At 47.0% G+C, this 17334-nt stretch overlaps 3 protein-coding genes across 5 annotated transcripts; 1 reads left to right on the top strand and 2 right to left on the bottom strand.

Annotated features, from left to right (window-relative positions):
* Positions 1 to 283: 283 nt before the first annotated feature.
* LOC119197054 (solute carrier family 25 member 32-like) lies at positions 284 to 3622 on the top strand. The gene is made up of 7 exons (XM_037453004.2): positions 284 to 790; positions 1057 to 1207; positions 1307 to 1392; positions 1908 to 2062; positions 2344 to 2457; positions 2580 to 2725; positions 2840 to 3622. Exons 1-7 carry the CDS (start codon positions 595 to 597, stop codon positions 2964 to 2966), a joined length of 975 nt encoding a protein of 324 aa, XP_037308901.2. The 5' UTR covers positions 284 to 594; the 3' UTR covers positions 2967 to 3622.
* Positions 3574 to 7479, bottom strand: LOC119197055 (collagen triple helix repeat-containing protein 1). 3 transcript variants are annotated; one of them, XM_037453005.2, is made up of 5 exons: positions 7320 to 7479; positions 6432 to 6509; positions 4836 to 5054; positions 4502 to 4718; positions 3574 to 3983 (listed from the first exon to the last, which is right to left on the bottom strand). In XM_037453005.2, the coding sequence occupies exons 1-5, from the start codon at positions 7443 to 7445 to the stop codon at positions 3841 to 3843; spliced, it is 783 nt and encodes a 260-aa protein (XP_037308902.2). In that variant the 5' UTR covers positions 7446 to 7479; the 3' UTR covers positions 3574 to 3840. The 3 variants fall into 3 exon arrangements, with proteins under 3 accessions (XP_037308902.2, XP_037308903.2, XP_037308904.2); XM_037453006.2 differs by lacking the exon at positions 6432 to 6509; XM_037453007.2 differs by lacking the exon at positions 6432 to 6509 and having other exon boundaries at positions 7362 to 7479.
* Positions 7480 to 7726: 247 nt separating this feature from the next.
* On the bottom strand, positions 7727 to 17071 carry fzd6 (frizzled class receptor 6). The gene is made up of 8 exons (XM_037454625.2): positions 16777 to 17071; positions 15293 to 15707; positions 12019 to 12215; positions 11361 to 11940; positions 10848 to 11267; positions 9958 to 10106; positions 9496 to 9876; positions 7727 to 9361 (listed from the first exon to the last, which is right to left on the bottom strand). Exons 2-8 carry the CDS (start codon positions 15476 to 15478, stop codon positions 9202 to 9204), a joined length of 2073 nt encoding a protein of 690 aa, XP_037310522.2. The 5' UTR covers positions 15479 to 15707; positions 16777 to 17071; the 3' UTR covers positions 7727 to 9201.
* Positions 17072 to 17334: the final 263 nt, after the last annotated feature.

Here is a 17334-nt window from a genome sequence, read left to right as displayed (position 1 = left end):
AAAGCTATCAAGGTTACAAATTTAGCCACGAGAAAACCGGAAATACCCTAATTTGGTCATCAAACTGCTTCAAATTAAACTCTTTGGCTAGGTTGTAAGCCGCATTTTATTTTACAACCTTGGTTCAGGAATTATCTTTCCTCGGGACACCTATTGAATACCTAGTGAATTACCTAGTGAATTACCTATTACTACATGTGCCACTTTTCAAAATAACAAAATAAGGTACAAATGATGGTTTACCGGTCCCCTAAATTACTTTATTTTGAAGGATTTACCGGAAACACACTACTACTACTTTTGAAACGTAGTAAATACTCGTAGGAAGGTCGAGCAGTGGCGCTGATACTGTACATTTCGGCTAACGTCACCTCGGCCATGGCGGGTCGCCGCATGTTAAACATGTGGTTTTCCTGCTAAACGCAATGGCCGTAATGCCGTTACACGTCTGTACAGCAGTGTCAAGCAGTTGTTGTCCGGGTGCTGCGCAGGAATACTTTCAGCACTCACGTGACGGGGTACGCGACTAATTACCTGTCAGGAACTAGCTACCGTTAAAGTTAACGCTCGGCTCATCCACGTTTTCCTGCAAACATGGGTTCTGCTCCTAATCACGGAACCGTCACGGAGACCGCGTCCCCCACACCCACCTCTGCTGTGTCCCTAGTCGGACATGTCCGCCAGGTCTTCAGCCACGTGAAGGTAGAAAACCTGTTGGCGGGGCTCAGTGGAGGAGTGGTGTCAACGATGATGCTGCACCCCCTGGATCTGGTCAAAATCAGGTTTGCAGGTAACGTTACAATACGTCTTCTTACTGCTATTATTGCTCCTGGACTAACTGTATAATCACAATCAGTTGCGGTACTGAACTTCGTAGCCAGTCAGCAGCTCTATCAAGTACGAACCAATTGTAGATTTGAATCGAATGGAACTAAATGTGCAGACTAGACGTCTGATGATGATGGCGGCATTGCATAGTGCCAGCATTACCACGTTGCCATGGCACCCTGCTGGTGTCGAATAACTTTAATGTTTCTGATGTCCTTTTCAATTCAGTAAGTGATGGATTGCATTTGAGACCCAAGTACAGTGGCATATTACACTGTATGAAGAGTGTCTGGCAGCAGGAGGGACTCCGAGGACTCTACCAAGGAGTGACACCCAACATTTGGGGTGCCGGAGCATCTTGGGGTCTCTACTTCTTTTTGTACGTAAACCAATGCGACTTTTGGATCATATCTCCAACATGAATGAATAAATGTTATTAAAATGATCTATAAAAGATATTTCCTCCCAACCCGTACAGCTACAATGCCATCAAAGGGTACGTAAAGGAGGGCCGTGTAACGGAACTGAGTGCCACGGAGCACCTGGTGTCTGCAGCCCAAGCAGGTTCGTCCCACATGTATCCGAAACACTGCACGCCATATCGACACACGGTCAACAACAACCAGATAACACTGCTTCGAGCTGGCCTGAGCAAACCCATGTGTTCAATTTGTTCGCACTGGATCTGCTTCCTGCCGGTCAAGTATTAACAATGTTCTCTAGTTGAGGTACGATGGGGCTACTGTGGATCATCTGAGTAGGCAGAAGCCGGCAATATTCATAATTCAGGAGAGGAGGGTTTTGTAAATATGACTTAAAATCTCACTGAAAGTACGCATTAAAACTTTGTTTATGAAGTGGTCAACAACAACGATGTCAACCGGTTGTATGACATCGATTTTAAAAATGAGACTTGATATGAAGAAAGATTGCTGAAAGTCCCAACTTTGAGTGTCATTCAGCCACATGCGTAAAGAACAAACAACAATAAACATGAGCACTGTTTGTTTAAAACACAAACACAACATAATCATGTGTGTTCAGCCTCATTACAACACTGCCTACTTATTGTCACCTAGGCGTCCTGACGCTCACCCTAACCAACCCCATCTGGGTGACCAAGACCCGGCTGGTGCTCCAGTACGATGCCGACCCGACCGGCAAACGGTACAAGGGGATGGTGGATGCTCTGGTGAAGATCTACCGCCACGAGGGAGTGCCAGGACTGTACAAGGTGGAACACTTCAGGACTTTATAGTTGACCTTTACCCTGCTGCGCTGTAATTTGTTTTTATTGAGTCATTAGTTGCCACTAGAGGGCGCCAGTGGACTATATTACCGGTCCGAGAGAAGCTTCATGTGAATTTTGCCTGAAGGATAAATGCAACCAGTACTCTGCAGATATTACAAATGCTGGCAAATACCACAGAGGGCTACAGATGTAGACCGTGTAGTGGACGTTTCAAGCGAGCGCATGCCGTTTGTGCGTCATAAAAGGTCATGTGCTTGTCTTAGGGCTACGTCCCTGGTCTGTTGGGCACGTCTCACGGAGCGCTGCAGTTCATGGCCTACGAAGAGCTCAAGAGAGACTACAACAAGTACAAGAAAGTGCCTTCAGATGCAAAGCTGGTGAGTCAACCAGCCACGAGCCGTCCGGCAGCGCGCTCACTGCTTTGAAAAAAGGCGGGCTACAAAGCTCATCTTGTTTTTTTTTATCTCCGTCTCCCTCATCTGTTGTACTGTGTAAACAGAGCTCATTGGAGTATATCACAATGGCAGCAGTATCCAAAGTATTTGCCGTGGCCACAACGTACCCGTATCAGGTGGTGCGAGCTCGTCTGCAGGACCAGCACAATACATACAAAGGAGTTATTGATGTCATCACACGGACATGGAGGTAGGACCCTGATCCTCTGCTAAAGGGGGCTTTAGCTGTAACCAAATGTGGCTGTTAACTCGTATCCAATTAGAGTAGTGATCATCTTTTCTTTTTTTCCCCCTCTCTCTGCAGGAACGAAGGCGCCGTCGGCTTCTACAAAGGAATCGTCCCCAACGTCATTCGAGTCACTCCGGCATGCTGCATCACGTTTGTCGTTTATGAGAATGTGTCTCGCTACCTCCTGGGACAAAATCAGTGAGGCCCCACAGGGCGGCGAGGACAGCCGCAGAGACTCTGAGCTGCTGCTTCGGTCGGCATTCAGAGCGCGTGAGACAGACAGTTGCACCCTCGTCCCGGTGTACATGCAGATGTGAGAAGCATTCGTTTTGCACTGAGAGTAACAATGGTTGCTAAGTCTGAGCAACAGAATCAACAGGGGATTGTTTTCTCTCTTCTTTTTTTTTTAGCTGCATGACAAACACTTCCCTACCTGCCAGAGGACACGTCAGCAGAGGACGATGTGTAACATGTCATCGTAGTTTACTATTTATGTTCTGGCAGCATAGAGGGATAAACGCTGAAACATGAACAGCTGATTATCAGCAGCAAAATTGTAGATCTCAGGGTTCCGTTTGCATGTGTGTGCCATACTAGTTTGTGTCTTTTAAATTATTGATTCATGTGAACACACATAGCAGCAATGTGGATGGTTTTGTTTATCCGCAGAATTCGTTTATGTCCTGGCTACAAATTGTATCTGCAACCCAAGTACTTTATTGGCATTGTTGTGTTGGATTTATATAAATACATTTGATGTATGAACAACATTGAATTTAGCACAGGGCATTTCAAAACTAATGAATACCACAGGTAGAGATGACTTTATTAACAGTACTAATGAATATAAACATGTCACATGAGTACATAGTTACATGTCTTGTCACAATGTCTTTTACATGGTTACTGTGTACAAACAGCAGCGTCCATAAGCAGTAAAAAAAGCTACAGTACAAAGTTTAACACGTTAATCTAGGCGATTTGAAAAGTTCCCTTCAGTGACGCCTCAGCAAACCGTACCTGATGGTTTACGAGGACCAAACAACACACCGCTGGCACACATGCAACCTTTTATCTTATTTGGGCAGCTCCTCGACGATAATCCTGGACACTGAATTCCAGCCGGTAGACGCGTCCCCCCTCGGGTAGTCGGAGCAGGTCCCAACCCACACGGCCACGTCCACCAACCCGGATTTGACGCCTTCACACAGACCCTCAACTGCAGAGGGGGACAAAAAGAAAGTGCTAATTAATTTCAGGGAACAACCCAAGCCGAGAACATTTGTTTTCTAACACGGTAAACTTTCCAAACTTTTCCAAATTGTAAGACTCGGCCAGCAGAAAAAACGAATAATTCGACAATTTGGTTTGACCCTTCTGCGGGTGGCCTTAGCTTAGCACAAAGAGATAATTTGCTAGCTTAGCTCTGTCCAAAAACTTTATTTTTTAACTTTAGTGCTGGTGGCTATAAAACATGGTATATTTACATTTATGCGAAATGATTAAACATACTGTGCTGAGGTGCTGTTGGACGTTTATTGTCCCATTTGGACAGGGCCAGGTTAGCTATTTCCCCCCTGTATGCTAGGCTAAGCTAACTGGCTATCAGTAAGGCTCCTCCAGCTATCTCCCATTTCCCAAAATGTTGAAATGTGGCTTTGAGCTGAAGCATCATCGGCACACAAAAACCAAACCACAGCGGGTCACGGTGGTACTGCACGGGGACCCGAGTCGTACCCGAGGACGTCCGGTGGATGTTGATGGTCGAGTTGAGCTCAGGACTTCCTTGGTCCAAGTAGATGATGGACTCTACGGGCAGGGGTCCGGTGCACTCGGCCCCGTTGAAGGTGAAGTACCACCTCTGGCAGCATGCGTTCTTACACTTGAGTCTGAGGGAGCCGCTGAAGAGGACCCTCAGGGAGCTGTCCGACCGCAGCTTGGTGAACGTACAGTCCTGCAGCGCAGCACAGGGAGGTTTGCATCCATTGTGTTGGTTGCCAAAGATTTTCCGTTAATTTGTAAAAAAAACAATCCCCAGAAGCGTGTCATTCGGGGGTGAAGGCGTACTTACAGCTATCTTGCCCAGGTCGATGCCGTAATTCAGAGAGCTCCAGGCGCACTGCTTGTAGTTGGGCCTCCAGGGCTCCTCGAAGATCTCGTTGATGCACTCGCCTTTCTCGCCTTTGAGCCCGTCGCGCCCAGGGATTCCCGGCGTCCCCGGGATGCCGTTGGTTCCGGGGTTCCCCTCTCTGCCAGGGGTGCCTGTCGGTCCCTGCATGCAACTGGGAAACTGCAACAAAGAACCCAAAGGGGAGGTAGTTACGAAGGAACAAAAGGCAACGCAACAACAACAATAGTAGTCTATTGTTATCAAACTTTGTGTTAACGATTTGCACCCAAACGACGCTGTTACACCTCATTTACCAGTCGCACAAAGAAGCACACTGCCACATGGCTGGAATGAAGTGAAGGAAAAACAGATGTGACCCGGGACTGAAGCAGAGCCACATAACCAGCCAGCACGAGCCAAAATTTCCCCACTACATACAGACAAGGAAGTGCTGACCAACCCGAAAAGCTGTGCGTCATGTCAAACAGATTACAGTGCCTGGGTCACCTCATGAGGGGTTTTTGCGTACAGTTGAGTTTAAATTTGGGTTATTTGATCTGCAAACAAACACCGGTCGGGCTCAGACATAAACACTTAGTTGGCGTCCTTCCACAAAAATGCTGATGTTGAAAGGATTCAGGCCTGGACTTTTCTTGTTTGGCTCTTTTCTGCCCCTTTTTGCTCAGCATTCAGCAGTGAAGCGATTTTCGAGGCACGTGGCCATAAAGGCATAAAAAAAAGAAAGAGGCAGGAGAGGAGAACAAAGACTTTTTACTAGTTTCAATGTCTTTTTGGGACGCGGGCCCCTTATGAGGTATAAAGATCTATTTCTGATGACATGAATGAGGAAAAAGGCTTTTAATGTAAGACGAACAGTAGTCCTACACCAGCTGCTGCTAGCGCCTGCTTTAGCCATTAAAGCTGACTATGCCAGAGCGGCCTGGAGATGTGAAGTCTGACATCACCTCTGTGGGCAAACCGCTACGTCTGTGATGGGACCAACGTATTGTGGTTTGGGTATGAATGGGCTGTAATAGACCTCAAATTTGTCCTCAAGGGAAAGGGACTAAAGTCCCAAGCAGCACGGCTAGAATGTGGAAATGCAGAGTGCGTCTGGGTGATATTCTGCAAGGAGAAGTCTCCCAAGTTTTATTAAGGGTTGGGCTTTTGGAGACATTTCAGAGCAGACTAATGAATGAAACCTCTGTCTTTTTTTTTTCTTCCTTCTCTTTGCAACACAGCTGACTTTTATATTAGCCTCCAGTCTGCTCTTTCTGTAGCGGTGCTGTCTGTCTGAACGAGCCACACAGCCCAGTTTTACTGAATATTAGAAGCACACAGCTCATTACTGTAAGTGAAGCACAAAGGCTGCATTTGCCGCCTGGAAAGTGCTGAGCGATCAGTAGTATTTCGTGCATTAGTCCACACCGAAGCACGGGCAGAGGCTCTCGGGGAGCAACCAGAGCAGGAACGTGATGCCCGGCTTTGGGGTCTTATTTGATCATTTTAGATTTGCAAGGATGTTGATAGGATGGAAAACAGGATTTTAATGATTACCATGTTGTTCAAATGATCAGGTCTTCCTTCTCCAAAGTGTCTAGTGCAGTTGGCCTTTTCTGCGTCATTCCCAGTGCACTGGATACAAATGGTAACATTAACAACATAAAGTGCTATTCATCATATCCTGCCACTGTGCTGCTCCCTCCATTGCAGAACAAGACTTTCAAAGAAAAATGGAGAGCAACTGCATAAAGGGCATATGCAGACTTCTTGGAGTCCCCAAATGGGGGAGAGGGGGCAGCAAAGTAAACACTACATTCACTTTCTTTTAAATCCCTAGAGGGGGGGGGGGTCCACGTTGTTCCTGAACTCTCCACCTTCAGCAGAGCAAAGGAGGGTTATGTGATTCTAGACAAAGGTACCTATGAATTGAATCCCCTGAAACCCAAACCGTTTTTTAGCCCAGTAAGAAACCCGATGGATGACAAAGACAGAGACAGATGGACAGAATGAGCTGGACCCAAACTTCCTGTTGGGGATTTTCCCTCTCTCCCTGACCTGCAATAATAGAGAACCAGCTGACCACACAACAGCTAAAAGCCCCTGCAGGGGACCCGCTTATTTGGCCAAACGCTGTGGCCACATTAGTGTGAATCTGCAGATGATCTGTTTTACTGTGAAATCAGTGATTTGAAGTTCCCACTGGCAAAGTAATCCAGGAGCAGTTTCAGGCACATCAAAGTGCCTCATGAATGTAAGTATAGATGCATCAAAAAAGCGTGTCACATTGCAAAACATCCACTCGAGTGCAATTACTGTAAATTACCGTTAACAATTTTTAAAAGTTTTCTAATAAGGGAAAACCACACAATCTATCCAAAGCGCATACATCTCTCGTGGACCGACACGTGTCTCTACTTATTTTCTCATGATCATAGATCTTACCTTGTCGGCGTCAGGATCCTTTCGGTATCCTCTATTTCTCACCTTTTCCACGGCATAAAGAGGCAAAGCCAAGCAGCCAAGCAGCAGCAGCAGCAGCAGCAGCGGGCGCGCGCTCAGAGGAGACATCGTGTCTGCGGCTGTGCGCGGAGTGAGGCGACTGTGGTGGACTCCGTGGACCAGAGGGCAGGACGAGGAGGGAAGGAGCGTCTTCTCATGGGGGGGGGGGGGGGGGGGGGGGTGGGTGACGGACCTACGGGGGGCTATTTAGCCGTGCCAGTGAACTAAAGAGTCCGTGTCATCATTTGAACGGATTTGTGTGCAAAGGTAGAAGTTAAGGTAAGTAAGTTAAGTGGTTTAATCCATCACAAATAGCAGGGACTGAGTCACACGATTTTTTCATCATTTTATAATGATTTGTTTTATTAAAATTAAATTGGATTGATACAAAATACAGCTGACATGATGAGGCTACGTAAAAAATAAACAGTAAAAATGGCTCAAAAAACGTATAGAGCATTTCATAGACTACACTACACAATCCTCCACATGGCAGAATAAGAATATCCAGGTGGAACAGCAAAGGGTGAAGAGAGCTCCCTTTAGTTCTCCCAAATATAAAAAGGCACAGAACCTCAAATGAAGAATACATCCTTTAGACGATCACAGCACGTTGGGACAAATCCCAGAAGGTGATCTGGAAGCACTTTAAGGAGGAAATTATGATCCGTGACCATATGCTATGAAAAAGTCCTGAACAAAGCCACAATTTCTCTCCTTTTTTCTGTCTGTGAATATTTAATAATCATTAGTGGTTTGTGCTTCTTTAACAAATAGTGCAAAGCCTGTTTCATTTGTTTCCTCAATTGGATCCTAAATCATATGAATGCGCACCCATGCACGCACGCGCACACGCGCACACACACACACACACACACACACACACACACACACACACACACACACACACACACACACACACACACACACACACACACACACACACACACACACACACACACACGCACACACGCATCCCATGTGCCCAACATCTGTAGCTTCTTTGAAGTCCTTTGAAGGTAAGGAGCTACTCATAGGAAAACACATTCTGGTGGAAAACTTTAAAGCTATACTTTAGCCAAATTCACTTCTTTAAAAAAGAGACACGTCAGCACCATAAGTAAGTGGTTGTTGCTGTAGAAACCATTCGAACACAAAAAAAACACAAGTGAAAGTACGCTCTTTGAAAGAAAACATGAAAATTCAACATTGTTTGAAAACCAAGTCATGTTTAAGATTACGCCTTTGTCAAAAGGAGCAGTTAAGAAGCATTGCATGTATCACCAGATGAGGTTGTAGAAAAAACAATAAGACATTTAAAAATGGTTTTACCCCAGGAAGTCTTTTCTTTAAGTAGTACGTTTGGCAATATCATGACTTTTAGCACAACTCTCAGTGTAGCGACTAGTCCAGTGAGAGACTCGGCTTCTAAAAACAAAATAGAATATTTACATAATCATTGTATTCTCTAAGATGTGTCCTATGTCATTGCACTACAACTACAAGAAACAGTTGACCTAAAGTTTGAATCCCCGCCATCATGTTGGTAGTTGTTTGGGTGGATCACAGCTGAGCTGCTGCAACATTTCGTTATATAGCAATGGGTCCAAAAGCTCAGTAAAGCTAAAGGGCACAACCACTATAAATATACTAACCCTCTGCTTTGAACCCACATTATGGTCCAAGCACACCACATTTTAAATACTCGAGGTATGTGACAATATGCTGGCAGGGATCATTCGCTGACTGTGATGCAGCCAACGCCATCACGCACAGGCACGTGAGACGAGAGGGGGCAGTCAAGGACGGACACATCTGGGACGTCTTAGCAGGCGCTGTCCTTTGCATCCTTGCTGTCTTCGGGCATCGGGTGCGCCCGTGGGCGGGCGGGATCCTCGGCGGCGCTGTGCGACGGTTTCAAAGCCGGGTGCTGCTGTGCACCGGGGCCGTGCCGGGCCTCGGAAAACTCGCTGCGCGGAGTCATCCTAAAGGGGCACATGGGGGATTCTCTGGGCTCAGTGCTTGTACAGAAAGACGTTGCCAAGAAACAACCTGCTGCCGAGATGCCACACGGACGTTATGTCAATATGTGAAATACAAAAAGTACCGCCTCACTTACCTCCCGTCCGGGACTCTGTGCACGCTCTCGGAGCGGCTGCTGATCTTACAGGAGCTCCCCCCTTTGCTGCGTCTCTCCCCCCCGTCCCTCTCCCTGTCCCCCCTCCTGGAGCTCCGGCTGGAGGTGCCCCTGTCCAGGTGCTCCCTCGCCGAGGCCTCAGACAGGGAGCCGTGCCCGCGGGGCTCGTGGTTGCCCGGCGCGGCCGCAGCGGAGGGCGCGTTGGTGGGCACGGCGCCGGTGCTGGTGCCCATGGACTTGGAGATGACCTTGAGCTTGTGGGAGCTCGGCTTGTAGTGCTGCTTCTTGTGCTGGACGCGGCTGTTGTGCTTGAGGAAGAACTCGCAGGACTCCTGCAGCACCCGGCGGCTCTCGGTGATGGGGCTGTGGGACAGAGGGCACGAGCGGTTGGGGTCAGAATGCACCTCATGGGACCTGGACACGCAACAGAAGACGCAGTCTTACTCTCTCTTGCGGGTCCTGTTGAAGAAGTAGGCCCACTCAGAGCAGGTTTTTTTACTGCTGACCCAGAAGGAGGCAGATATCCCGACCACCAGCGTCATCAGGTACTTCACCAGAAACAGGGAGAGGTCGGGGCGGTCGTGCTCTTGAGTCTGGGACAAATAGACGTAAACAAACAGTCACAGACTCCCTGGGATTTAGTGTGTGAACTTACAAAACCAAGTAAAAAGAAGAAGAAAGATGTCAAACTCCTTTTGGAACTTTAAAGGTAATACTGTATAAGGACTGAAATAATGGAGTTGGGTTTTCTCTTTTACATTGTTCTTATTGTCCTATTTATGTCCTTAGATTATTGATACACAATAATGTGTAACATATTAATCTAAAATGTTAAAATAATGTATAAAAAATATACCGGTGTTCTGCGACTGTCGATCTTCCATAAGTAATGCTATGTGAATACATCATTATTTTGTTACATTACATTGAATGTCATTTAGCTGATGCTTTTATCCAAAGCGACTTACAATTAGTGCATTCAAACCATAATAAAAATAATATTACGTATTTGGCATAATTTCCTTTCAGGTCAACCTGAAAGACATTTTTTTAAAAGGGCTGTATCAATTCCCTTTTTTCAGTTTTTCAGCTAATTCAACTCAAATAGGCTATATTTTTTTGGAGAGTTTTGAGCATTCATTATTAATTTGAACATTTAGAATGACATTGACCTGTTGTTTTTTACACACACATGCCAACATCAGCTTAGCGCTCCTTTTTAGTCAGCCATAACAAGGTGCATGCCTTAGACCAAGAGCATCAAGTGAACAAGTGGACATTATTAACATCTCCCGTCTCCTTTGGCTTGGACGCGTTCAGAGCTCATGAGGCACCTTGTAGGGGCAGGGGATGCTGTACTCCTGGCAGCGGTCGTGGATCCAGGTGTTCTCCCAGCTGCTGCGGTGGCTCTGCTCGTAGGTGTAGCAGGCCAACAGGGTGACCAGCGGGACCAGGTAGAGGCAGCTGAACACGCCGATGCGGATCATGAACTTCTTCAGCTTCTCCTGGTTGCGCTCGTCGTGCTGGATCACCTGCCGCACGTGGTTGAGGGAGACGATGCCCGCCAGGATGAGGAAGAGGCCCACCACCACGCCCACGCACAGAGGCGCCAGGACGAAGTAGCGCAGGGCGTCCAGGTCATAGAGCCCCACGAAGCACACTCCGCTGATGTTGTCCCCTTCCACCTTGTTGAGAGCCAGCAGCATGACGGTCAGCGCCCCGGGGATCCCCCACGCCGCAGAGTGGAACCACACCTGAAAATCACACAGGCCGAGCGAATCAACACCTCCAGCGGCAGCCGCTCACTCCTCGTGGCGCCTCTCGGCTGTTCCCCATACGCCCCTTACCGCTTTCTTTTCTATGGCCTCACAGCTCCACTTGGGCCCCGCTGCCAGGAACCAGGTGATGGTGAGTATGACCCACCAGACGATGCCGGCGATGGAGAAGAAGTAGAGCAGCATGAACAGCAGAGTGCAGCCTTTACTCTGAGAGCCCAGCACCACCGTGTCCACGCCGGCGGGGAGAGCCGCTCCGGTGCACGCCGCGTTGTTCCCCAGCAGGAAGCCCACGAAGTAAATGAGCGACACAAAGCTGTAGCAGACGGCGTAGAAGATGATGGGCCGCTCCGGGTAGCGGAAGCGCTTGACGTCGATGAGGAACGTGAGGAAGGTGAAGAGCGTGGCGCCCAAGCAGATGACGGAGCACACGCCGATGAAGTTTTTGGCAAATTCGATGTCGTGGGGCTTGAAGTACATGTTGGAGCAAGGCGGAGCGCAGCCCTGGGCGCCCAGGAAAGACGAGCCGTAGCCCGGTTTGGTCTTCAGCTGCAGCGGGCACCAGAAGCCCAGGTCCCGCTTTGCCGAGGAGGAGCTCATGGCGGTGGTCGCGGGGAGCGTCGGACCGCCGGGAGAGCCACATGGCTCCAATCTAGGAAAAAGAATTCAAATGAAAAAAAATGAATTGTTTCTCTATTGTTGATGGTCTTTGATGGACGTTTCTCCTCACCTGTCACACTGTAGCTCGGGGGGCCAGGTGATGTCAAAGACCCGGATGACCTCCTTGCAGTCCGACAAGACGGACTCGCACCGCTCTCTGCATGGACGGATCACCCTGTTGTCCCCGGTGCATGCTGGGACAAAGGCTTGGCACAGGAAGTGGTGGACGTCTGGAGAGCATTTCATCCCTACTAGGGGCATGAACGGCTGGGGAAGAGAGAGACAAGTCACGTTTCACTGAGAATGCCGCGGTGAATAGGGAGGGGGGGTCCGCACTGGACATTGATTTGGATTGTCTGGGAGGACAGATTCAGGCGATGTAAGTCCAAGCACCTTAAATAATACTTTCAGGTTAGATTTGAACACAGTTTGAAGACAAGTCAGGCCCACAGAAGCAATATCTCTGGACCAATTGAATGTTGCCTCTTGAGGCCTCAGATGCATTAACTTCATTTTGTTGATTCGCAGCGATACATCACGCCACACAAAGAGGCCCATTCACCGGCTGGGAACCATATTCTTCCTCTTCAACACGAAAGCATGAGGGGCGAGACGCTGAGGGAGGGGGGTTATATGTGGCAGGATATGACTGCTTGGACATTTTGGAAACACACAACCAGTGGCCAGGGGGCCTGGAATGCACAGAGCTGTTGATAGGTTAGTCTGCTGCTGAGCCACTGTGTAAGTGGATCTGCTACAGAACGTGTGGATTTATCCGGGGCATCCAGGGCGCACCCGGAGGACGACTTGATTCCAGTTAAAACAGGTCCAGATCATGTCCATGCCCATCTTTCTAAATCCTTGGGGGTTTTATTGAGTGTATATTGTGTAGGCTCCTTTCTTATCACTTTGAAAACTACTTGTATAACCCAGTCTTCTTTGTTTTCTCAGAAGCGCGCCACGTGGACCACATGGGACGTTTTAGAAGCGGAGCGGACTTTGTTTTAACCTCATGGTCCATTATCAGACCAACGGGCATGGACCTACAGCCGATACAGCTAATATTTGTACACAAAACAAACACAAACATTCCAACACAGTCTGCTATTCAGAACTTTTTTTTCCTCCTGAAATCCAGTCTGGCAGTGGGCCTGTGTCTCTGGGGCCTGGGCTCGCCCCCTCTGACAGTAAGCTTCCTTGTTTTTCGACAGCGGAGGTCCTGGACTCCCTCTCAAGTCCTGACCTTTATTTGCTTTACCCAGAGTTACTGTAAAAACGGCCTCAATTTAAACAGGATCAGCAACAGCAAGTTCAGCGGATTTGCTCTTAGGGAAAAAGGGAAAATCCTTTGCGGATCATTTCCTGGCAAAGTATTTCAAGAATTAAATGATGTTGTTAGAAAATAACTTTTCAAACTTTCGCTCCAACTCCAGCTTCCTCATCTGTACAGTACTTCAATTACTCTTTGCATTCTGACGCTTTGACTTTTCTGTTTTCAAAAGCTGGCACGCACAATGGTGGAATCTGGGACCAGGGGCGGGAAATCCGCCTGATAGGCCGGATCCGATCCCACAGCGAAGCTGAAGTCTGCCCGATTACAGAGTCACTGGGCGCTTTCTAACAGGACTCTGTATGGAACGTAATGTTGAGTTTAGGCCACAGAGTGTCACCTGGGAGACAGGGGTAACACCGAGTACGTGGGGAGAGGGCGTGAGTGATTAACAGAGAGAATACTTGTGTGCCGGAAAGGCTTTTTGTGTGAGAGGCTGGGTGTGGCCCCTCCCCTTCCTCCAGGAATCGAAGGCCTCTCGCAACAAAGTCCAGGGAGAATAGCTCATTGACGGGCCAGCTTCAACAAATGACTCGCTGACTACCAAGCAAAGCAGAACGGCTCACTGAATAACTTGCAAGGCAGAATAGCTGACTGAATAGTGGGCCAGGCTACATGGCCCACTCACTATCAAGCACAGCTTGCTGCATGGTAAATAGCTGGAGGACTAGCAGTAGCAAGTACAGCAGTTCGTGTCTGACAATAGATGCAGAGCCGGCAAGCAAATGTTTCCGTCCTGCATTAGCAGTTCCCCTCCAGTGGAAACTTTGTTGGCTCCATGTGTCAGAGGCACAAGCGGCAGGCTTGCTTCGTTTCTTCACGAGGATGCTGGGTGTGGCTCTCTCCTTCCTCAAAGGCCCCTCACAACAAAGTCCACAATGTTGCCGGTGGCCAAGGTTGCTGCTGTGAAATAAGACGCCTCTACCTTTGCCAGATGCCACACAAAAGATTCCCTCAACAGATCGCTGTTCACAATCAACACTCCAACACCAAATGTGTGTAACCAAACCCTGGTCTTCAGGAATGCCGGTGCACTCAATGCATCCCTACAGATATCGAGCTCACAGCTGAGGAGAGACACAAGGGAAGACACGAGAACAAGGCCATTGACCAAAGTCAAAACTGGAATTGTCATCTCATTGTAGCAAAACATGAATAAGTCCTTAAATCTCCTGAATGAATCTACTTTTCTTGTTAAAGTAGCCTTAACTTTAAGTTCCAATGGGAAGATATTTGACTTTTCCACACAGTTCCCCACTACAGTTCAACGTTGATTAAACCCCAGTTATGACAACAGAGAATTCAATGCAAGACTATTGATTCATTGTTATCATGTTTACAACAATACTATACAACAGTATATCAACATCTATAACAACCAAGTAGGAATTGTTGAACTGTGGCAGGTGAATCGTGTTTTCCTGTTCATGACCATCATAAAACAGCGATTATGGTTCAACCAATGTGTGCATCTAAAGGGTAACAGACACCGATCATTTATACACTAAAGCCACCTACTCATATTCATTCATAACAGCAAGGCGCATTGCAATTATTCTGAGATATTCACTGTCGTCACATATATGACTTGGATTTTAATTTTATTTACAAGCCGATGAAGCTCAATGTAATAATAACTCCATGGACAACCTTGAATAATTAATCATTCTTTAAAATATAGGTCAACAGCTGTGAAAACTACTTAACATTAGGTTTCTTTAATTTTGGGGAAATTAAAAAATGAACTCATTCCCCACTACATGACAGCATCACAGATTTAATCAATATCCGTGTGTTCCACTTCAGAGCTGAAACCTCATATATTCAGAATGTTATTTTTGGGACGGCCACTAGAATTTGAACCACTAAAAAAAGCCTGATCCAATCTGTTGTGTCTTTAAATTAAGAGTCGGAGAAAAAAAAACTTAAAACCAAACACTAATTAAAATGTGCCAGTCCATATATAAAATAAGTAAACACAAACTCGTGACTTGTTATCGCGAGGAGGACTCACCTCCATCTTAGCTTCTGCAATATCCTGGTCGTAGTGCTCCATCATGTTGGGAAAGAAGGTCATGTTGTAGGGCAACCCCAGGCAGCGATGCACTCTGATGGGCTCGCAGGTAAAAAGGCTGTGGGCACTGCAGCTTCCCACCCACATCAGACACAGGCACGCCAACAGTGGTCCTGGCATCGCCATTGCTTCGGCTGATTGGAAGTGTGTGTGGGTGTGTGTGGGTGAACTAGAACAGGATTCTTTTTGGCTCGGTGGGAGGATATCTTGGCCCCAATGTTGAATTCCCCTGGCTCAAACCGTCATCCACATTTCACCTGGGGTCATCTCAGTGGAGCCCAAGGGCAGAACAGCAGGTTTCCCATCATTGGTCAGAAGCTCGTGCCTCCGGCTCACAGAATGCAATCACGCATCCCTAAAAAATGAAGTACCTATAAGGCTAAACTTTCAGTTCCACGACACAGAAAAAAACCTTAAGAGGCTCGTTTTGGAGCACAAATTCACCCCACAGTTGTCTACAGGAGCCTCAGCTGATAAGATGTTTTGTAAGTGGTTATTACTGCATTTAGCACAGAATTATAGAGCAGACGGAGACCAAAGCCCTGGCATCAAAGCAGTGCATCAAACAACCTCTAATTGTGCACATCATCTAAGGAATCGAATTAAGCTCAACACATTAACAATACGATAAATTAAGCATTTTTGGTTGGCACTTCTACAGTGAATCCTCTTTGTGGATTCACTTTGAATGGGGGGGATGATAAGAGCCAGGCTCATTCAGTGGAATGAGTCTCAGCTTGTTGATGTGTTTCAAACGACTGTTTCAAATGCACACAAACGAGACCACAAATCCTCTGGAAAGGCTGACAGAACGTAACACGTTTATAGTCATTACAAAAGTAAGTGTCAGTAGTTACGGGCCCGCACATTGCTGGTTTGTGTCATTTTAAAGAATAAAGAGATTTATGTACGTGCTTGAATTCCCGATGATTATGACATGCTGATATGGTGATGAGAGCTTATCTAATATTACCACTGTTTATGTGAGGTGACCGCATTCAACAATGCTTAATTTGCAAAGTAAGTAACAGTTAGTTAATGTTAGTTTACGTGAGTTGTGTTATTAGCATAAGACTAGGGTTAGCATATTAGCAGCGATTAAAGAGACAGTAAAAGTTAGCGAAGCAGATAGTTGATACTTTTCACCAGCAATTCACGTAACAGGTACACACGTACAAGTAAGTAAAATAAAGTGAATATGTTCATTAGTCGTTACACGGGACTTTGGTTAGGGTTTCCACTTGAGCTTAATTCTTTAAGGAGAATCTCGGGCAGGAAAGACATTTTCCCGAAAATTAGACGCCAAAGGCGGTGCGAGCGTGCAGTAAACATCCCTGCCTCGGTCCGACGGCCGAAAACAACCTCTGTACAAGAAGGTAAACACAACTAACTAAGAGTGTAACACACGAACCATTAGCACTCACCCCACACAGCCCAGGAGTTGGTAAACCGAGCGGCTACATGAAGGTAGTACTGGTGGGGGGTCCCTGCGTGGAGAGTCGGTGGCGTGTTTCCTTCTCTCCGTCTCTGCTCTGAAGTCAAGAGGCCTTCATGTGCGTTTGGGAATATCGCTTTTTTGTTGTGACCCGACCTTAACACATGCTTTTGTCTAACCTGTCATGTATCTAAACGCTACGATTGGAAAACATTGAAAGTGAAATAAAAAACATGTTCGCGTAAATAAAGACAAAGGGGCGCGCGAATACACCGGCTGTTGCAGAAGCGAGGTTTGACGTGCGCACTTGAACGCAACACGTGAGCAGACGGGGCATACGAACGATAGGACACCGGGAGGCCAAATGTCAGGGAAACACAATGCAAGGCATTTCCTAAATAAGAAAACCATCTAAATTTGAAATGTAACAGCAATTTATTTCAGGAAGTTAACGTTTCTATTAACTACTTGTCTTTGGTGAATTCCCTCCCCCCATATCCACATCAACACAAGGCCCCGTCCATTGATGAATATTGGTCGTTGAATT

Source organism: Pungitius pungitius, chromosome 11, assembly GCF_949316345.1.
Source record: "Pungitius pungitius chromosome 11, fPunPun2.1, whole genome shotgun sequence".
Lineage (NCBI taxonomy): Eukaryota > Metazoa > Chordata > Actinopteri > Perciformes > Gasterosteidae > Pungitius > Pungitius pungitius.
The sequence above is the reverse complement of the archived record's forward strand: the minus strand, read 5'-3'. Positions and strand labels throughout refer to the sequence as shown.